Source organism: Tamandua tetradactyla, chromosome 11 (assembly GCF_023851605.1).
Source record: "Tamandua tetradactyla isolate mTamTet1 chromosome 11, mTamTet1.pri, whole genome shotgun sequence".
Taxonomy (NCBI): domain Eukaryota; kingdom Metazoa; phylum Chordata; class Mammalia; order Pilosa; family Myrmecophagidae; genus Tamandua; species Tamandua tetradactyla.
This window is the reverse complement of record NC_135337.1, coordinates 79850073-79873641: the sequence shown is the minus strand read 5'-3', so window position 1 is coordinate 79873641 and position 23569 is coordinate 79850073. Positions and strand designations below refer to the sequence as shown.

The 23569-nt window shown below is 38.2% G+C and overlaps 1 protein-coding gene across 5 annotated transcripts in view; it reads right to left on the bottom strand.

Annotated features, from left to right (window-relative positions):
* The window catches only part of LOC143650444 (uncharacterized), a 29492-nt gene extending 9892 nt beyond the window's left edge, over positions 1 to 19600 (bottom strand). For 2 of the 5 annotated variants that reach the window (XR_013159560.1, XR_013159559.1), the window contains exons 1-2: positions 19501 to 19600; positions 9976 to 10081 (exon numbers count right to left, since the gene is read on the bottom strand). Coding sequence is in view for 3 of the 5 variants with exons in the window: in XM_077121222.1 (XP_076977337.1) it covers positions 9602 to 9620 (19 nt within the window). In the remaining 2 variants the exon portion in view is untranslated. The other 3 variants (XM_077121222.1, XM_077121223.1, XM_077121224.1) reach the window with 3 other exon arrangements.
* Between the last annotated feature and the right edge of the window lie 3969 nt (positions 19601 to 23569).

Genomic DNA, 23569 nt, shown 5'->3' with positions numbered 1-23569 from the left:
GGCTCAGTGGCAGAATTCTTGCCTGCCATGCCGGAGACCCGGGTGCGATTTCCGATGCCTGCCCATGTTTTAAAAAAAAAAAAAAGGTTTAAAATGAAGAAATTATATGTAAGGAAGAGATGGCACCTATTTGGGGTGGGGGTACCAACTTTGAAGAAGCAGAGCACTGCCTGGGAGGCCATACAAGAAACAGTGATGGTGCTAGCGGCTGGCATGAGATGAATATGTCCTAGGCACTACTGTAGGTGTTTTATCTATATTAATCCAATAAAGCAGAACTGAAAACTGAGGTGAAGAAGGTTATGTAATTTGGCCAAGGTCACTGAAACACTGATGGGGACCAAAATTCAACCATTAAATGTCTGTTTTTCACACCTTCTCTTTTATATATTCCTAAACTCAGAGCTATCCAGTTCCCTGCCCAGTGTGCTTTCCAAAACTTTTCCTAGGTAGGTGAGAGAGGGCTGAAGGGTTGGGAGAAATAAAGAAGTGGGGTGGTGATTGTTCTTTAGAATGAACTCTTTTCTTGGGAACTTTTTATCATGATTTAATTTCAAACTAAGTAAAGGTTACGAGAATGGTACCCAGAATTCCTCTGTACCCCCTTTGGCAAGACTGACCAAGTATCAATGCTCTGGTCCTGTCACATGTCTGTGTGCTCTTTCTGGGGGGTGGGGGGCGGGCGGAGATGCGCACACACCTATTTTATTTCTCAGCCCATTTGAGAATAAGTTGCAAACATCATATCCATTTATTCCTAAGTGTTTTGGTACATACTTCCTAAAGTTCGGGCTCTTTGTTAAAAATACATGTATCTGCTGATACAATAATCCTGCTGTGGTCTTTTGCCATAAATGGCCAATAATAAGCATGGGAAAAGACGCTCAAGAACTAGCAACTGAGGAAAGCAAATTAAAATTAGTAATTCAGCATTTCAACCCACCAGAATAGTGAAAAGAGACTATCAACACTAAATATTACTGAAGATGTAGAGTAACGATAACCTTCACATCCTGACTTTAAAAGTGTGAAATGCTTCAAGTACTCTGGAAAACAATGCAGCAGTATTTTTTCAGAAAGGAACTTATCACTTAACCCAGCAATTCCACTCCTAGATAGGTACCCAAGAGAAATTAACATATATACACAGATTCATACATGAATGCTCATAGCAATCTTATGCATAACAGCCAAGAACTATAAATAAACTTTCAATGAGAAAATGGATTAATTCTGTTATGTTTATAGAAACTAGCTACTGAGACACAGAACATGGATAACTCTCCATTCCATGTTGACCAAAAGAAGCCAGACACACAAGCAAAAAAATGTATAAACTCAAAAAGAACCAGCAAAAAGCAGACAATCTAATTTTTATAAATGGGAAATGGATATGGATAGACACATCACAAAAACTAAAATCAAATTAGCCAAAAAAAAAACATGAAAAGGTGTTCAACTTTAATAGTTGTTGGGAAATCTAAAATGAAACCACAATGCCATACCACTATAAACTCACCACAAGAGGTAAAATGAAAAAGATGATACCAAGTTCTGGAGGATGCCGAGTTACAGTGTAACTCTCATATACTATTGACAGTAGCAAGCCAGGGCAATCACTTGAGCAACTTGTTTGGTAACATCTACTATTTATGAAATCTTAACCTCTGGCCCAACAATTTACTCTTATATATATACACAGCAGAGATATTTACATTAACAAAACAAAAGATATAAAATAGAGTGATCACAGTAGCACCACTTATAATCCAAATGTCCATTTAAGACTAGAATGGGTAAACCAGTTGCCACTCATCCACACTATACTATGAGAATTAACTTTCTACTACACACAATATTGTTGAATATCACACAAACAGGGTTCATGCAAGAAGCCAGACACAAAAGTGAACATACTATACAAACTCACTCACATAAAGTGCAAAAACAGGCAAAACTAATCTATGTTGCTACGTCAGGGTAGAGGATACCATGGACAGGATGAAGTGGGGAGCAGTGACTGAAAGAGAGCTCAAGGGGAATTTGGATCTGAGGGTTTGTTACATTGTTGTGTTCACAGTTTATGAAAATTCATCAAGCCATATAAGATTATATGCTCTCCTTTCATCCTCGCAATCACCCCAGGAAATAAGCTCTCTTTGAAAACTGAGGTTAGTGAGATTAGTTCATAAGGCAAAAGTCAGACAAGGGAGCTGTGGAAACCTTATGTCTGATGCTCCTTTTGTCCAAGGGATGGACAGGTGAGTTGGAAAACACGGATAAAAACATGAATAATAGCGGTGACAAAGAGTAAAAATAAGTTGGGTAAATGGAGATACCGGTGATCAATGAAGGTGGGGTAAGAAAGAGGTATGGTATGCGTGGGTTTTTTCTTTTTGTTTGCTTTTCTGGAGTGACGCAAGTTCTAAAAGGTGATGGTGGTGATGAATAAACAACTGTGCGATGATGTTGTGAGCCACTGACTGCATACCATGGACGGAATGTTATGTGTGTGAAGATTTGCCAAATTAAAAAAAGATTCACTGACAGGGACTGTGAACCACAGCTTTAAAGGTAACCTGTCTTTTTTTCTCTTTCACTGGTATTCTCTGGCTTCACTGTTACCAGAGAATTCATTGTGTGGATTTTTTCATTTATCTTCAACCTTTGCAATTAAATTTTCTCTCTGAAATGGGAAAAGAATGTGTAGTACAGGAACTACGCATTTTACAGTATTTGCCTGTGCCTTTCCCTCTCTCTTTTCAAACTTTAACTTTTATCAAAATCACCTGGAGGGCTTGTTAAAACACACTGCAAATAACTATTAGAATATGAACAAAAGACAACTCACATAACTGGATCCATTCTCAAAGTTTCTGAATCAGTACCTCCGGAGTGGGGGTCAAATAATATGCAATTCCAAAAGTTCTCACATGATGCTGATGCTACTGAACTGGAGAACACACTTTAAGAACTACTGCTCTAAATAAATGAAATTGAACTGACAGCTGACTTCTCACTAGCAACAATGGATAGTGAGATATCTTCATGGTTCTGGATATAAATACTGTACTGGTTTGGAAGGATGTATGTCCCCTAGAAAAGCCATGTTTTAATCCAAATCTCATTTCATAAAGGCAAAATAGTCCTTATTCAATACTGTATGTTTGAAACCATAACCATCATCTCCCTGGAAATGTAATTTAATCAAGAGTGGTTATGAAGCTGGATTAGGTGACGACATGTCTCCACCCACTCGGGTGGGTACTGATAAGTTTCTGAAGTCCTATAAAAGAGGAAACATTTTGGAGAATACAGGAGATTGAGAGAGAGCAAAGCAGAACGACAGAATCACAAGAAGCAGAGTCTACCAGTCACCGACCTTTGGAGATGAAGAAGGAAAATGCCTCCCGGGGAGCTTCATGAAACAGAAAGCCAGAAGAAGCTAGCAGATGATGCCGTGTTCACTATGTGCCCCTCCACATGAGAGAGGAACCCTGACTATGCTCACCATGTGCCTTTCCACTTGAGAGAGACACCCTGAACTTCATCGGTCTTCTTGAGCCAAGGTATCTTTCCCCGGAAGGATGCCTTAGATTGGACATTTCTATATACTTGTTTTAACTGGGACATTTTCTCGGCCTTAGAACTGTAAAGTAGCAACTCATTAAATTTCCCCTTTGAAAAGCCATTCCATTTCCGGTATATTGCATTCCGGCAGCTAGCAAACTAGAACAAATACGTACTCCTTTAATCACCAAAATATCCACAGAAAAACAGGGGGATAAAAAGGTATTTCTGGGCTTGCCTCCCACAGACAAAAGAAATTCTTAAAAGGATGCATTTCAGGGAAAAAGAATTCAGAGTAAAGCCCACAAAGTGGTAACTATGTAGGTATAATGAAAGCAGAATTCACTGTATAAAATAATCTCTTGAGGTTTAAAAAAAGAATTAAACACATGATAACAAAACCACATACACTGAAAGAGAACATATGCTAGAATCTAAATTTAGTAAATAAGTATGGAGAAGAAATTTCCAGGACAACGACTGAAATAATAGATTTAGAATGAGATAAATATTCAAATGAAAAGGAACTAGAGGAAAGAAAACTGAAATAGAAAAAGAACTTTTAAAATTCAAATGTATCAATACAATATGTTAATGTACTAAATATTCCAATTAAAACAAATCTTATCGAAATGATTAAAAGAGGGCGGGCCACGGTGGCCAAGCAGGCAGCGTTCTCACCAGCCATGCTAGAGATCTGGGTTCGATTTCCAGTGCCTGCCCATGAAAAAAAAAAAAAGATTAAAATATTCTAGTTATATACATTTTATAAGAGACATATAAAACATAAGAATACAATAAGCTTATTGGAAAGATACATAAGGTAAATCTATCAAAAAGAAAAATGAAAGAGTAGAAAGGAAGCCAACAAACATTACTCAGAATGGCTCGAGGCAAGAAGGCTTATGAGAGAAAAATAAGGTATTACAGAATGAAGAAAGGCGTAAGTTAAGAAAAAGCTGTATATATGTTATATCATAGCCTGAAACATGTATAAAATGACCACCAGAGCTCTAATAAAAGTTAAGCAGACAATTCAGTAGCAACACAGAAGACAACTGTATCAACCACTTCACTGAATCACAATAGCATTTCCTAACTTAATAAAATTCAACCACACATTGGGCTATAGCCCATCTCCGAATACAGCGGTTTTCTAGTTTGCTAGCTGCCAGAATGCAACACACCAGAGACGGAATGGCTTTTAATAAAAGGGGATTTATTTCATTAGTTCTTCAGAGGAAACACAGCTAACTTTCAACTAAGGTTCTTAGTGGGAAGGCACAGGGTGGTCTCTGCTGGCCTTCTCTCCAGGCCTCTGGGTTCCAACAACTTTCCCCGGGGTGATTTCTTTCTGCATCTCCAAAGGCCTGGGCTGAGCTGCAAGTGCTGAGATGAGGCGTGCTGAGCTGCTTGGGCTGTGCTACACTGAGTCTCTCATTTAAGCACCAGCCAATTAGGTCAAGCGTCATTCATTGCAGCAGGCAGCCTCCTAGCCGACTGCAGATGTAATCAGCAATGGATGAGGTTCACGTACCATTGGCTCCTGTTCACAGCAATAGAACTAGGTGCCTTCACCTGGCCAAGGTTGACAACTGACTCTAACTACCATGGGTGTCAATCTCTGACCACAGAGCAATGAAGTTTGCAAACAATAAATAAAACATAACCAGAAAAACACAAGAATGGAAACTAAAAGAAATACATTCTTAATAAGACACATCAAAGAAGCCATTATAATATCTGATAATATCTAAAACTAAAACAAACACAATAAAAATATTATCTTGCAATTCCGTGGGAAGTAATGACAACATAAGCAACTGAAAATACCCCAAAAAAGTAAAAGGAAAAAAATTAAAAGTAAAAAACACACATATTATAAAGTGGTTCAATCAAGCCAAAAAGTTATTTGAAAAAAACAAAATTGGCATAATTATGGCAAGATTTATTAAAAAGTCAATAAAAGTCACATAAAAACATTAAGAATGAAAAGCCAGATAGAATTACAGCACCAAAAATAAAACAGAAAACATGATGATTCTTGCCTGCCATACAGGAGACCCAGGTTTGATTCCTGGCCCAGGCACTTCCCTCCTACCCTACCCCAATGCCCCCAAAAAAGGTATTATGAACTTTTACTTACACATTTTAATAAATGTATGAAAAACAAATTCATAAAAATTTACAACGAAACAGAAAACCTGAGGGGAGGACACAGCCCAATACTCATCCAGTATTGGTCAGTAAATTTAGATTTACTAAATTTTTTAGATTTACTAAATTTACTGCTGTTCTAGCCCGTCCTGCTCATAAGCGAATGAGTCAATGTTTCAACCACATCACAGGCAGAACTGGCAAAGCACCAATTATAGCCTGCCTTCTTAGGGCTGAGGGAATAAGTTGTCAGAGACTGCCATCTACTATGCAGGTCAAGAAAATGCAGTTACAGAGAAGCATCAACAAGGAGGCTTGGCAAGGAGTCCCATCTGCTGAGCAGGCCAGAAAAGTGCAGCCTTGGGTAGTGGAGGGGGGAACAAAAGGCTTTCTGCAGTCTTTCCTGACCTCACCACAGGCCCTTTGCATCTGGTCTGTGCCTCCCTGCATGGGTACTTGGTCCTATTGTGGCTGGGAAATACTAAACAAACCAATCATCAAAGAAGAGCCTTAATACAAATCCAATCAATAACAAAATCCCACACAAGAGAAAAATCAACCTTCAGAATAAACCCACAAGATAACAAATGACCAAATATCAGCAATAAACTACAAACCATACAAAGAAACAGGAAGATATAGCCCAAAGGAACAAATAAAAATCTCTGAGGAGACACAGAACCTGGAACAGCTAACCGAGTATGTTCAAACAAAACTCCTAAATAAACTCAACTACATGAATTAAGAGATAAAGGTTACTAAGAAGACACTCAGAGAGCATAAAAAGAATTTGAAAGCATGCAAAGAAAATTAACAGATCTTATGGGAATGAAAGGCACAACAGATGAAATAAAAATACACTAGAAGCACCCAAAAGCAGATCTGAAGAGGCAGAAAGCAGGATCAGAGAGAGAAGACAAAGCATTCAAATTCAAACAGACAAAAGAACAGAGAGAAAAGAATAGGAAAAATTGAACAGTGTCCCTGGGAACTGACTGACAACACAAAGCACATGAACATTTGTGTCATGGGTCCCAGGAGGAGAAGAGGAGGGGAAACAGCAAAAAGGAGTATGTGAGGAAATAATGGCTGAGAACATTCCAACTCTTATGAAAGGCATTGGCATCTAGGTCCAAAAAGCACCACATGTGCCAAACCAAATAAATCTAAACAGAACCATTCCAAGTCATATACTAATCAAAAATTAATTGCCAAAGTTAAAGAGAGAATTCTTAAAGCAGCCAGAGAAAAGAGATTCATAACATGTAAGGAATGCCTGAGAAGACTAAGTGCCAATTTCTCATTAGAAACCTGGAGGTGAGAATGCAATGGCATATGATATATTCAAGATACTAAAAGAGGAAATGTGCTAGACAAGAATTCTTTATCCAGCAAAAGTGTCCTTAAAAAATGAGGGAGTTAAAATAGCCACAGATAAGCAGAGGCCGAGTGAGTTTGTTAACAAGAGAACTGCCCTACAATATATACTGCAGGATAAAAGGAAAGAACAGGAGAGAGAAGCTTAGAGAACAGCACAGAAATGAAGATTATCAGTAAGGGTAACTAAAAGGATAAAGAGAGAGAAAAAAAGAGGGCATACTTACATTGTTCTTCAGTTTTCACAGATCATTCTCCAGGAGAGACTTTACATGCAGGGGCACAAAACAAGGTTCAAAAAATTTTAAAAGATCGAAATATTACAAAGCACTTTCTCTAATCATAAAGGAATGATCAGGTGGGGAACTGGAAAATGCACAAATTCATGGAGATTAAACAACACACCATTAAATAATCAGAGAGTTAAAGAAGAAATTGCAAGTGGAATCAGTAAACATCTTGAGATGAATGAAAATGAGAACAAATATAGTTAAACTTATGGGATTTAGTGGAGGCAGTATTGAGAGGGAAATTTACAACCTTAACTGCCTACATTAAAAAAGAGAAAGAGCTGAAGTCAAAAACCTGATTACACACCTGCACGAACTAGAAAAAGAACAGCAACTAACCCCAAGGAAACAGAAGTAAAGAAATAAAGATTAGAGTAGAAATAAATGAAATGGAGAACAAAAAAAGAAGAATCAATAGACATTCAACAAAACCAAAAGCTGGTTGAGACGATCAACAAAATCAACAAGCCCTTACGTAGACCGACAAAAGACAAAAGAGAAGACACGATAAAATAAAATCAGAAATGAGGTGGCATATTACCACTGACCCCACAGAAACAAAAAGGAGGATACTATGAGTAACTACATGACAACAAGCAAGACAAGGTAGACGAAACGGACAAATTCCTAGAAAAACACAACCTACAATGACTCAAGAAGACACAGGCAACAGACAACAAACCAGTAACAAGTAGAAAGATTGAATCAATCATCGAAAATCAACAAACAAAAAAAAGTCCAGGAACAAATGGCCTCACAAGCAAACTCTGCCAATCATTCCAAGAAGAATCAATATCAATCCTGCTCAAAGTCTTCCAGAAAGCTGAAGAGAAGGGAATACTATCTAACTGAGTCTATGAATCCAACATCATCATACTAATACCAACTCGAGAGAGAGACTACAAAAAAGGAAAACCACAGACCAATCTCTCTAATGAATATAGAGAAAAAATCCTCAACAAAATATATGTAAATCAAATCCAACAGCATATTAAAAGATTTACACACCATGATCAAGTGGGTTTTATTCCAGGTAAACAATGAGTTTAAAAGAAAAAAATCAATGACACCAAATTAATAAATCTGAGAGGAAAAACCACATGATCATCTTGATCAATGCAGAAAAGACCTTTGACAAAATCCAGCATCCTTTCTTGATAAAAACACTTAATTAGAAATCGAAGGAAACTAACTCAACATGATAAAGGGCATACGTGAAAAACCCACAGCTACCATCATTCTCAAAGGTAAAAGACCAAAATTTTTCCCCTCTAAGATTGGGAACAAGACAGGATGCCCACTACCATCATTTTCATTCGACATTGTGCTATAAGTTCTACCTAAAGCAATTAGGCAAGAAATAAATTTTAAAATCATCCAAATAGAAAAGGAAGAAATAAAACTTTCACTATTTGCAAACAACATGATCCTATATCTAGAAAGTTCTGAAAAATCTATGACAAAGCCACTAGAGTTAATAAATGAGTTTAGCAAACTGACAGAAAACAAGATTAACATACACAAAAATCAATACTGTTTCGATACACTAGTTATGAGCTATCCAAAGAGGAGTCAAGAAAAAAAAAATTCCATATTCAACAGCAACTAAAAGAATCACTCAAAACATAGGTTATCAAGAAATAGAAAGTGGGCTGAGTGGGCAATTATGATTAAGAAGTACAAAATGTTCAATAAGGCTCACTGTAAAGGTTCCTAGATTATACGCTCTTATAGTAGTCCCATTTATTCCTGAGTTTTAACTGTTATTTCTAAATTCTGAGATGCTGCGCTCTTTGTGTATAACCCAAACATTCCCTGGAAATTTGGTTATGTGTTACACCTAGACTCACTGTTAGGGTTCTGCAGCTCTGAAAGTCAGCATTAACCCATATGGCAACTACTAAAGAAGCTGAAAACGAGATCAGACTCCAATTAGAGATACAAATGAAGCTAAACTGGTTAAGAGTAGCCAGAATACAGGGTAAAGAACGACCGACTTTATTTTAAAACTCCAACTTCTGTATGAGACCAAAGGAAGAGAGGTTTCTTTTGTCCAGAATTTAAATTTTCTGCAGCACAATGTGCCAGTCTGAATCTATTATACACCCCAGAAAAGCCACGTTTTAATCCTGATCTTATCTTGTGAGGGCAGCCATTTCTTTTAATCCTGATTCAGCACATACGGTGGAAACTTCTGATTACATTACCTTCACAGAGATGCAGCATGCCCAACCGTGGGTGCGGACAGAGCTATAACCACCTATTTCAGTGGGTCTCGTTTCATTTACTGGAGCCCTTTAAAAGAGGAGACATTTTGGAGACAGTTCAGAGCTGACGCAGACGCTTGGGGAACAGTTGCTTCAGAGAAGCCAGAGACCTTTGGAGATGCAGGAGAGAAACACCCACAGGGGCAGCTAAAATGGTCATTACTCAGACAGCCCTGAAGATGGAGAGAATGACCAAATGAGAGGGAGGAGTCGTAACTGAGAAGTTAGGATTTAACAAATATTTTTGACTACTGGCTCATTATATAATATTTCTTTATAATTTCTAGTCTGTTATAATAGCCAGAAGGAAATACCTGAAATCGCTGAACTTTAATTCAGTAGCCTTGATCTTTGATGATGACTGTTTACAACACTGCTTTCATCTCGTGACCATGATCGTAGAAGCCTTGTGACTAACACCTGCTTTATCCAGTGCATGGGAAGACAAGAAAGAAAGAAATACACGAAAAATAAAAGGTCATAAACTGTATTAACTCACTGATATGAATTAATTACAATAAACAAATTCATACAATAGAGTTTACAAGGGGCCAGACTGCATTCAGAGAATGGGGAGTTGATACTTATACAGAATTTCTATCTAGGTTTATTATAAAGAGTTGGAAATGAATGGTGGTGATGGCAGCTCAATATCGTGAGTGTATTTAACAACACTGAAATATACAGATGAATGTAGTTAAAAGGGAAAACTTTAGGTCGTAATGTTACTAAAATAAGAATTTAGATATAAAGCACAGGACTGTGTAATACAGTGAACCTATTATAGACAACTAACTATAGTTAATAGTACCCTTAAAGACTGGGAGAAGGATCAGAGGAGAAGGAGGGGTTTTAACAGAGAAGATAGTATTTAGCAAATGAATATGACTGTTGAATCATTACATTGGTATTTCATTTTATCTGCAGTGTCTTGGAGCAGCTAGAAGGAAAAACCTGAAATTGTGTAACTGTAATCCATACCATACTTTGAAATCTGCTCTATAATTACTTGTGAAACTGCATTTTGAAACTTACTGCTTTTTTATACACATGTTAAATTTCACAACAAAAACATTAAAAAAAAAAAAAAGGAATGTTCCTTAATGAATTATACAAATGTATGGCACTAATACAAGGTGCTAATAAGAGGTTGGTATCTGGGGAAAAAAATATACCTAATGTAAACTGTGAATTAAAGTTTATAGTACGGTTTTAATAATCTTTCACCAAATGCAAAAACGGCAACTACCGTTATTTTAAAGAAAAAGTACAATTATTAAAAGCTTCTATGAGCAATTGTAACAAACGTTCCACAACAATGCACGGTGTTGGTGGTGAGGTGGTGTATGAGAATCCTGTACTTTATGACTGATTGGTCTGGAAACCCACAACATCTCTAACTAAAGAAAAAGAGGACGCATCTTTTCCAAGTTAGCTGTTCACCAAAGCAAATTTAAAACTAGGCAATCAACTAGTCTAATTTGCCACTAGCACACAAATAAGATGATCATATTACTCATTTATTCATTCAATTAACAAACAATACTGAGTACCTGTCACAGACCAAGCACCACTTAAAGTGCTAAGAAATACACCAATAAATAGGTATGAAGATAATATGCTGAAACAAATCATTTGCAAAACCAATATCAAGTCATAAGGAATACTCTTAAACTAGGAAAAGGGAGCTTCCTTGAAGATTATCTTTACCTTTTTGGTGGACATGGTGGAATTCTCTGTATGGATGTTGCATTAATTTTGCAACTGCCCTAGTAAGTGTGAAATTATTTTGAAATTTTATTTGAAAATAAAACTCTCCGGCAAATGAAAAATTCAATTCTGCACTCTATCCAATAAAACTGGAAATCTCAGCCAGTCAGCACACAAAAAAAAAATAACAAAGAATGTGTATGATCCAAGGTGAGATGTTTTAACCTTACATCAAAATACTCACCCACTCAAACACTTAAAAGGAGACTGAACACAAGAATTTGCTGATTAAGCAACATAGTGGAAAAGTACAAACAGGAAGATATCTGCATAATGAGTACAACAAAAGATAAGACAGCAGTTATTATGAAACAAGATTCCTAAAGGCAATAGGAGAAAAGCAAACATCAATTTAAAAAAAAAACAGGTAAAGAACACCAACAGGTACTTCACAAATGGCCAATGACGGAGAAAAAGTTAACCCTCAAAAGTAACCAAAAGGGGCTTCCGGAGAAGATGGCAGCTTAGTAAGACGAGCGGATCTTAGTTCCTCCTCCAGAACAGCTACTAGGGGAGTAGAAACGATACAGAACAGCTCCCGGAGCCACAACAGAGATCAAAATGACAGCGTACCCCATCCTGCAACGGCTGACTGGCTGGAAGAACCCGCTCCGGTGAGATCGCCGAGGGGCGCGGGCTTCCCCGGGTCCGGGCAGCAAGCGGCCGGAGTCCCTCCCTTCCTCCTTTCCGGGCCAGCTGGGAGAATTGGACAGGCAGTCCCCTCAAGCCGCGGGGGCTTGCGCCCCCACCCCACGCACGGCCCCCCGGAACAACTGGGAGAATTGGATCGGAGATCCCCAGGCCTCAGAGAACAGTGACCGGGGTCCCTTCCAAACATGTGACTTCCCGGTCCAGCTGGGAACAGTGCACTCTCCCGGGCCACGACAGCTGGCACCCTCCCGCCACGCTTGGCGCCCCGGGCCGACTAGGAGATTCGGACAGGCGCTCTCCCGGACTGCGGCGGCCGGCAACCCTCCCCACGTTTGGACCCCCAGGCTGGCTGGCACTCTTCCAAGCCGCTTTGGCTGGCGAGCCTCCCCCACGGCGAGAGTTTTCCAAAGTTAAAGGACCCACAGTATATTTTACTGGGGGGACCCACAGACAAACGTGTGTCACCAGCGCCACCTACTGGGCAGGATAAGAAAAACAGAACCCAGAGATTTCACAGAAAAATCTTTCAACCGGTTGGGTCCAACGCCCACGGAAATCTGACTAAATGCCCAGATGCCAGCAGAAGATAATGGATCACGCTTAGAAAATTGAAAATATGGCCCAGTCAAAGGAACAAACCAATAGTTCAAATGAGATACAGGAGCTGAGACAACTAATGCTGAATATACGAACAGAAATGGAAAACCTCTTCAAAAACGAAATCGATAAATTGAGGGAGGACATGAAGAAGACATGGGCTGAACAAAAAGAAGAAATACAAAAACTGAAAAAACAAATCACAGAACTTATGGAAGTGAAGGATAAAGTAGAAAAGATGGAAAAAACAATGGATACCTACAATGATAGATTTAAAGAGACAGAAGATAGAATTAGTGATTTGGAGGAAGGAACATCTGAATTCCAAAAAGAAACAGAAACTATAGGGAAAAGAATGCAAAAATTTGAACAGGGGATCAGGGAACTGAAGGACAATATGAACCGCACAAATATACGTGTTGTGGGTGTCCCAGAAGGAGAAGAGAAGGGAAAAGGAGGAGAAAAACTAATGGAAGAAATTATCACGGAAAATTTCCCAACTCTTATGAAAGACCTAAAATTACAGATCCAAGAAGTGCAGCGCACCTCAAAGAGAATAGACCCAAATAGACATTCTCCAAGACACTTACTAGTTAGAATGTCAGAGGTCAAAGAGAAAGAAAGGATCTTGAAAGCAGCAAGAGAAAAACAATCCATCACATACAAGGGAAACCCAATAAAACTTGTGTAGATTTCTCACCAGAAACCATGAAAGTTAGAAGACAGTGGGATGATATATTTAAATTACTAAAAGAGAAAAACTGCCAACCAAGACTCCTATATCCAGCAAAACTGTCCTTCAAAAATGAGGGAGAAATTAAAACATTCTCAGACAAAAAGTCACTGAGAGAATTTGTGACCAAGAGACCAGCTCTGCAAGAAATACTAAAGGGAGCACTAGAGTCAGATACGAAAAGACAGAAGAGAGAAGTATGGAGAAGAGTGTAGAAGGAAGGAAAGTCAGATATGATATATATAATACAAAAGGCAAAATGGTAGAGGAAAATATTATCCAAACAGAAATAACACTAAATGTTAAGGGACTGAATTCCCCAATCAAAAGACATAGACTGGCAGAATGGATTAAAAAACAGGATCCTTCTATATGCTGTCTACAGAAAACACATCCTAGACCCAAAGCTAAACATAGGTTGAAAGAGAAAGGTTGGGAAAAGATATTTCACGCAAATAACAGCCAGAAAAGAGCAGGAGTAGCTATACTAATATCCAACAAATTAGACTTCAAACGTAAAACAGTTAAAAGAGACAAAGAAGGACACTATCTACTAATAAAAGGAACAATTAAACAAGAAGACATAACAATCATAAATATTTAGGCACCGAACCAGAATGCCCCAAAATACGTGAGGAATACACTGCAAACACTGAAAAGGGAAATAGACACAAATACCATAATAGTTGGAGACTTCAATTCCCCACTGTCATCAATGGACAGAACATCTAGACAGAGGATCAATAAAGAAATAGAGAATCTGAATATTACTATAAATGAGCTAGACTTAACAGACATTTATAGGACATTATATCCCACAACAGCAGGATACACCTTTTTCTCAAGTGCTCATGGATCATTCTCAAAGATAGACCATATGCTGGGTCACAAAGCAAGTCTTAACAAATTTAAAAAGATTGAAATCATACACAACACTTCCTCAGATCATAAAGGAATGAAGTTGGAAGTCAATAACAGGCGGAGTGCCAGAAAATTCACAAATACGTGGAGGCTCAACAACACACTCTTAAACAACCAGTGGGTCAAAGAAGAAATTGCAAGAGAAATTAGTAAATACCTCGAGGCGAATGAAAACGAAAACACAACATATCAAAACTTATGGGACGCAGCAAAGGCAGTGCTAAGAGGGAAATTTATTGCCCTAAATGCCTATATCAGAAAAGAAGAAAAGGCAAAAATTCAGGAATTAACTGTCCACTTGGAAGACCTGGAGAAAGAACAGCAAACTAATCCCAAAGCAAGCAAAAGGAAAGAAATAACAAAGATTAGAGCAGAAATAAATGAAATTGAAAACATGAAAACAATAGAGAAAATCAATAAGACCAGAAGTTGGTTCTATGAGAAAATCAGTAAGACTGATGGGCCCTTAGCAAGATTGACAAAAAGAAGAGAGAGGATCCAAATAAATAAGATCAGAAATGGAAGAGGAGACATAACTACTGACCTCACAGAAATAAAGGAGGTAATAACAGGATACTATGAACAACTTTACGCTAATAAATACAACAATTTTGATGAAATGGACGGGTTCCTGGAAAGACATGAACAACCAACTTTGACTCAAGAAGAAATAGATGACCTCAACAAACCAATCACAAGTAAAGAAATTGAATTAGTCATTCAAAAGCTTCCTAAAAAGAAAAGTCCAGGACCAGACGGCTTCACAAGTGAATTCTATCAAACATTCCAGAAAGAATTAGTACCAACTCTCCTCAAGCTCTTCAAAAAAATCGAAGTGGAGGGAAAACTACCTAATTCATTCTATGAAGCCAACATCACCCTAATACCAAAACCAGGCAAAGATATTACAAAAAAAGAAAACTATAGACCAATCTCTCTAATGAATATAGATGCAAAAATCCTCAATAAAATTCTAGCAAATCGTATCCAACAACACATTAAAAGAATTATACATCATGACCAAGTAGGATTCATCCCAGGTATGCAAGGATGGTTCAACATAAGAAAATCAATTAATGTAATACACCATATCAACAAATCAAAGCAGAAAAATCACATGATCATCTCAATTGATGCAGAGAAGGCATTTAACAAGATTCAACATCCTTTCCTGTTGAAAACACTTCAAAAGATAGGAATACCAGGGAATTTCCTTAAAATGATAGAGGGAATATATGAAAAACCCACAGCTAATATCATCCTCAATGGGGAGAAATTGAAAACTTTCCCCCTAAGATCAGGAACAAGACAAGGATGTCCATTATCACCACTATTATTCAACATCGTGTTGGAGGTTCTAGCCAGAGCAATTAGACGAGAAAAAGAAATAAAAGGCATCAAAATTGGAAAGGAAGAAGTAAAACTATCACTGTTTGCAGAAGATATGATACTATACGTCGAAAACCCGGAAAAATCCACAACAAAACTACTAGAGCTAATAAATGAGTACAGCAAAGTAGCAGGTTACAAGATCAACATTCAAAAATCTGTAGCATTTCTATACACTACTAATGAACAAGCTGAGGGGGAAATCAAGAAACGAATCCCATTTACAATCGCAACTAAAAGAATAAAATACCTAGGAATAAATTTAACTAAAGAGACAAAAGACCTATATAAAGAAAACTACAAAAAACTGTTAAAAGAAATCACAGAAGACCTAAATAGATGGAAGGGTATACCGTGTTCATGGACTGGAAGACTAAATATAGTTAAGATGTCAATCCTACCTAAATTGATTTACAGATTCAATGCAATACCAATCAAACTCCCAACAACTTATTTTTCAGAAATAGAAAAACCAATAAGCAAATTTATCTGGAAGGGCAGGGTGCCCCGAATTGCTAAAAACATCTTGAGGGAAAAAAACGAAGCTGGAGGTGTTGCGCTGCCGGACATTAAGGCATATTATGAAACCACAGTGGTCAAAACAGCATGGTATTGGCATAAAGATAGATATATCAACCAATGGAATCGAATAGAGTGCTCAGATATAGACCCTCTCATCTATGGACATTTGATCTTTGATAAGGCAGTCAAGCCAACTCACCTGGGACAGAACAGTCTCTTCAATAAATGGTGCCTAGAGAACTGGATATCCATATGCAAAAGAATGAAAGAAGACCCGTATCTCACACCCTATACAAAAGTTAACTCAAAATGGATCAAAGATCTAAACATTAGGTCTAAGACCATAAAACAGTTAGAGGAAAATGTAGGGAGATATCTTATGAAACTTACAACTGGAGGCGGTTTTATGGACCTTAAACCTAAAGGAAGAGCACTGAAGAAGGAAATAAATAAATGGGAGCTCCTCAAAATTAAACACTTTTGTGCATCAAAGAACTTCATCAAGAAAGTAGAAAGACAGCCTACACAATGGGAGATAATATTTGGAAATGACATATCAGATAAAGGTCTAGTATCCAGAATTTATAAAGAGATTGTCCAACTCAACAACAAAAAGACAGCCAACCCAATTACAAAATGGGAAAAAGACTTGAACAGACACCTATCAGAAGAGGAAATACAAATGGCCAAAAGGCACATGAAGAGATGCTCAATGTCCCTGGCCATTAGAGAAATGCAAATCAAAACCACAATGAGATATCATCTCACACCCACCAGAATGGTCATTATCAACAAAACAGAAAATGACAAGTGCTGGAGAGGATGCGGAGAAAGAGGCACAATTATCCACTGTTGGTGGGAATGTCAAATGGTGCAACCACTGTGGAAGGCAGTTTGGCGGTTCCTCAAAAAGCTGAATATAGAATTGCCATACGACCCAGCAATACCATTGCTGGGTATCTACTCAAAGGACTTAAGGGCAAAGACACAAACGGACATTTGCACACCAATGTTTATAGCAGCGTTATTTACAATTGCAAAGAGATGGAAACAGCCAAAATGTCCATCAACAGACGAGTGGCTAAACAAACTGTGGTATATACATACGATGGAATATTATGCAGCTTTAAGACAGAATAAACTTATGAAGCATGTAATAACATGGATGGACCTAGAGAACATTATGCTGAGTGAGTCTAGCCAAAAACTAAAGGACAAATACTGTATGGTCCCATTGATGTAAACCGACATTCGAGAATAAACTTGGAGTATGTCATTGGTAACAGAGTCCAGCAGGAGTTAGAAACAGGGTAAGATAATGGGTAATTGGAGCTGAAGGGATACAGACTGTGCAACAGGACTAGATACAAAAACTCAAAAATGGACAGCACAATAATACCTAATTGTAAAGTAATCATGTTAAAACACTGAATGAAGCTGCATCTGAGCTATAGGTTTAGTTTGTTTGTTTTTGTTTGTTTGTTCGTTTTTGTTTTGTTTTTTTTACTATTATTATTACTTTTATTTCTTTTCTCTATATTAACATTCTATATTTTTGTCTGGTGTGTCGCTAGTTCTTCTAAACCGATGCAAATGTACTAAGAAACGATGATCATGAATCTATGTGATGATGTTCAGAATTACTGATTGCATATGTAGAATGGTATGATTTCTAAATGTTGGGTTAATTTCTGTTTTTTTTTTCCATTAATTAATTTAAAAAAACAAAAAAAAAACACTGAATGAAGCTGTATCTGAACTATAGCTTTTTTCTGTCCGTCTTTTTTTTCTTTTTTTTTTACTATTATTATTATTTGTATTTTTTTCTCTATATTAACATTCTATATCTTTTTCTGTTCTTTTGCTAGTTCTTCTTCTAAACCGATGCAAATGTACTAAGAAATGATGATCATACATCTATGTGATGATGTTAAGAATTACTGATTGCATATGTAGAATGGAAAGATTTCTAAATGTTGGGTTAATTTCTTTTTTTTTTCTTTAATTAAAAAAAAAAAAAGTAACCAAAAGGAAAAAAAGTTAAGATACCATCTCACTACCACAGTGGAAAACATTTTGGCACTACCTAAAGAAATGAACTAAGCACACACCCCATGACCCAGGGTGTATATACACTCTTACACATGCACTTTGACATGTACAAAATGCTTACAGCGAAAAATGAAAACAAATACTCATATGTAGAATGCACAAATAAGTTTTGGCATATGCATTTTCACTGTTAGGCGCATCAACGTGGGTTAATTAAAAGATATATGAACAAAAAAGGATGTCCCTAAAAGTACTATCTATTAACAAATTAGGAAACGCATTTTTTGGGAAACACATCTAAGCGGTAAAATCCATAAGGAGAATAATGCTGTTTGGAAGGAGTACACAAGTTTTAGGGGGTTAATAATCACTTTCTTGGCCTGGTTTATTAAGTCACTTTGGCGTTGCAACCTTTTAATTATATATATGTAAGTTCATTCTTTATTTGGCATGTATGTTCTGTTTCCCAATAAATAACGTTTGAAAGGAAAAGGATAAACGGGAAGCACAAACTAAAAAGGCAAAAATCAAAGTAAAATGTCCGTAATCACAATAAATATTAATGGATTAACTCTCAAGTTAAGTAACAGAATGTTGACCTGAATTCTTAAAATCAGTCATAGACTATTTAAACAAGGGCCAGCTAAAATAATTAAAATATAGCTATTCAACCGAAAGGTTGAAGTTCGGGAATAAAAGTTATTCCAGGCAAATGCTAGCAAAAAGAGAATCAGTGTGCCTATATTAATATCAGACAAGAATGACAACAGGGCAAATCAAAGTTGATTATCCTCGCCCTATCATTAGCTTCTGAACTCACTTCGACCAGGTTTTCCGCACCCATCCCACGCACTCTCAGCTTTCTGAAAACGCCACGTCTGTACACACGGTGGTCCTCGCGTCCCCAGAGTTTCATAGCGCTTAACACAGCGCCTAAAATATTCTACTAGGCCGGTTGTCTGGCTTCCCGAATCCACTGACTCCCCTCTGCCTCGCGGGCCTCAGGAACGCCGGGCGTGATGGGGTTAAGCGAGGAAAGCGGGCTTACAGGTGTGGGGGCACAGCTGGGTGAGCGGAAGTCAAGGAAGCCGCCGCCGAAGGGCCGAAAAGGTTCCTGTCTGCCACGGGGAAGCGGAGCGGGGGCGGGGGGCAAGAAAGAAAGACGTTTGGGGCGACCCACGGCAAGAAACAAAGTGCAGCATACCGTTACTCTGCCCATGTGTCTTCTGGCCACCGCCTCCAGAGAGTTAATGGCTTGCGCCTCACTTCCGACTTCCAAATCTGGCGGGGTTTCACTGGCAGCCTATGACCCGGAACCAGGGGCCGAAGGTGCTTCTGGGAAACGTAGTTTTTACGTTCCGACGGCCATGGCGGTCGTGCACAGGTTAAACCTGAGTGTCCAGCTCACTTCCCCAAATTGCTCCTGTGCCCCAGGTCCCGAGGATTTTCTCGTCGGATAATCATTCACTCGGTAGTCCAAGCAACTCTCACCACTTTCAAAATTTTATATATTCAAGATTCTCCAATTTCCATCCACAGCCCACATCTTTCTCCTGACCCAGGCTCACAGATAACTGCATATGAAACATTCTCCATTTGGGATGTTTCATAGACCTTTTTAAATGGCACAGATAAAACTCTTGACTCCACCTTCTCAACCTCAAATCCGTCCCTTTTCTGTCCCCGTGTGTCCAAACTGGCAGTGGGTCCATTTACATCAACAGTCTCTTCGAGCACTCCTGGCCTCCATCAAGTTCCCCACAATTCCTCCAGAATCCTCCCCTTATCCACCAAAAAAAAAAAAACAAAACTGTTCCAACATGTCTGGTATCTACAAACTGCAGCAGCACCCCACTTCTCAGGTACCAAATCTGTTTTAGTTTGCTAAGGCTGCCAGAATGCAACACACCAGAGATGAATTGGCTTTTAAGAAAGGCGGATTTGTTTAGTTAAAAACTTACAGTTCTTCAGGGGAAAGGTAATTACCTTTCATCTGAGGTTCTCTCCTACACAAGAAAGCATTGGGCGATCTCTGCTGGCCTTCTCTCCTGGCTTTTGGGTTCCCACAGCTTTCCCTAGGGTCTGCATCTCCAAAGGTCTGGGCTGAGCTGCAAGTGCTGAGATGAGGTATGCGGAGCTGCTTGGACTGTGCTGCATTGAACTCTCTCATTTAAGCATCCAGCCAGTTAAATTAACTATCGTTCATTGTAGGAGGCACACCCCTTAGCCCAGCGCAGGTGCAATCAGTGGTAGATGAGTGTCACATGCCAATGGCTCATGGCCACAGCAACAGAACTAGGCACCTTCACCTGGCCAAGTTGACACTTGAACCTAACTAACACAGAAAAACATCAAAAACAAACAACCAAACAAAAAATTCAACAAAGGTGCTGCAGTAACAGGATACTCACATGGGAAAAGAATGAAATGTGACCCCGCCATACAGCATACAAAAATAAAATTAAAATTAAAATTAATGAAATAAAAAGGAGAAACAACAACAACAATCCCATACGTTTCCCTTATAGGCCCGTCTTATTGACATTTAGCTTTGGTCTATTGCCTTTGTTACATTTAATGGAAGCATAGTACAATGCTTCCGCTAAGTATAGATCCTAGTTTGCCTTGGTTTTGTTTTTTTCCATCTACCATCCCATTTTCAACACCTTACACTGTTGACATTCATTTGTTCTTCATCATGTAAAAACATTCTTATATTTGTACATTTAACCACCATCATTATCCACTCTACATTTTACTAAGTTATGCAGTCCCAAGCTTTATCTCCTATCTCTTTTTCTGGTGCTATACATGCCCCTTGCCTTCCCCTTTCATCTATAGTCATATTCAGCTTTGCTCATTGTACTTACAATATTGTGCTGCCATCAGATAGTATTGTGCTATACATTTCTGGATCTTTACAATCAACCTTATTGAACATTCTTTACTCCTTTAACATCAATGCCCAATCTCTATCCTCTTTCTATTTCTTGTTAACTTGTGTTCTCAACTTTAGTTCTCAGGGTTTGCTTATTAATGTAAGTTCAAAATAGTGAGACCATACAGTATTTGTGCTTTTGATTCTGGCTAATTTCACTCAACATAATGTCCTCAAGATTCATCCACATTCTTGCATGCAACATGACTTCATTCTATTGTATTATTTTTCTCTCTTTTTACCCTTAGTCTTCATTTCGGCACTCTTCTCCAGAATTCTCTCTCCTCTCTTTCCCTATCTGCCTTAGTGCTCCCTTTAGTATTTTTTGTAGAGCAATATTCCTGTTCACAAATTATCTTAGTGTCTGTTTGTCTGAAGATATTTTAAACTCTCCCTCATTTCTGAGGAACCATTTCTCTGGATATAGAATTTTGTTTGGCAATTTTTCACTTTCAGTATGTTAAATATATCTTACCACTTCCTTCTCACCTCCAGGGTTTCTACTGAGAAGACTGCACATAGTCTTATGAGCTTCCATTGCATGTGATGGGTCACTTTTCTCTTGCTGCTTTCAGAATTCTCTCTTTTTCTTTGACATATGGCTATCTGATTAGTAAGTGTCTTAGGGTAGCTCTATTTGGATCTATTTCGTTTGGATTATGCTGGGTTTCTTGGATCTGTGAAATTTTTGTGTGTTTCATAAGAGTTGGGAAATTTTCAGTGTTAGTTTCCTCCATTATTCTTTCTTCCCCTTTCCCCTTCTCTTCTTCTTCTGGGACTCCCATAGCACATATATTCATCCACTTAATGTTGTTATTGAATTCCCTGAGACCCTGCTCATGTTTTTGCATTCATTTCCCTATTTGTTCTTTTGTGTATAGGATTTCAGATGCCCTGTCCTCTAGTTCACTAATCCTTTCTTCTGCCTCTTCAAATCTGCTGTCATAATTCTCCATCGTGTTTTTCATCTTTTCTACTGTACCTTTCATTCCTATAAGTTCTACATTTGGTTTTTCAAAATTTTGAATTCTTCATGTTCATCCAATGTCTTCTTATATCCTTCATCTCCTTTGCCATATCTTCCCTAAACTCATTGATTTTATTTTTGAATTGATTTAGAATGTTTGTTTGAACATTAGCTAGTTGTTTTAACTCCTATATCTCTTTTAAAGTATTAGTTTATTCCTCTGACCAGGCTATATCTTCATTTTTTTTAGTATGCCTCATAATTTCTGGCCTATATCTAGACATCCGATTTCCTTAATTAGTTTATTCTGGAAGTCATTTTAACTCTTTTACCTAGAATTTTCCTGTTGGTTAACTTTATCCTCTGTCTGTTCTTTGACACTCAGTTCATCTTATTCTGGACCTCCAACAATCTATTTAACTGATCAGAACTTTTCAGCTCTTGTTTTTATGGTACTTTCTCTGCCTATATTGAACCATTTTTTTTTTTGAGGCGGGTCTCCCCAGAAGTGAATGACCCAGATTACATTTTCCAAGACAAGGCAGGACCAGGTCTCAAGTGAAGCGTGGAATCATTACCAATTTCCCTGAAGAGGAGAACCAGCAGGTTGTCTAACTTTCCTGTGGCACCTCCAGTACCTGTGTTTTTTCTAACCTGCTCTGGAGGTGGCAGTTGTCAGCCCACAGCTCTGCACTGGCATAGAGAGGTGTGGGACATTTCATTCTAAGCTTGCCCAGGATGTGTTGAGACAGAGGCTGAGGAGGAAGGTAAGCTCAAGCTGTTTCTGGTTCCCAGCACCTGGGGTCTGAATGCTCTTACATGGGGCAGCCATTTGAGCTAGGCCCTGCTTCCCCATTTTGGGAGGAAGATGAGCCCCTTAGAGAATAATCTTCCTCACTTGATTTGTAACTTTTTCTCTCAGACCAGTGGCCTTTCTTCAGAGAAGGCATCATCCTGCTGATGCCTTAATTGGGGCATGACCATGGCTTTAAAACTGTGAATTGTAAGCTAATAAATCCCCATTGTAAAAAGCAAACCCATTTCTAGTTTATTGCATTCCAGCATCTTTAGCAAACCTAAAAAGAGGTTGAAAAATCTCTTTGTGTACCTAATGTGCTGGTTTGAAAGGATTATGTAACCTAGAAAAACCAAGTTTTAATCTTAATCAACCTTGTGGGAGCAACAGCTTCTTCTAGTCCGTATTCAGTACTACAGGTTGGAAACTTTATTAGGTTATCTCCACAGAAATGTGACTCAATCAGACTTGATTCGATGGAGATGTGTCTCCATCCAGTCTGCATGGGTCTTGGTTAGTTTACTGGAATCCTACAAAAGAGGAGACATTTTGGAGAGAGAGTCAGAGAGAAC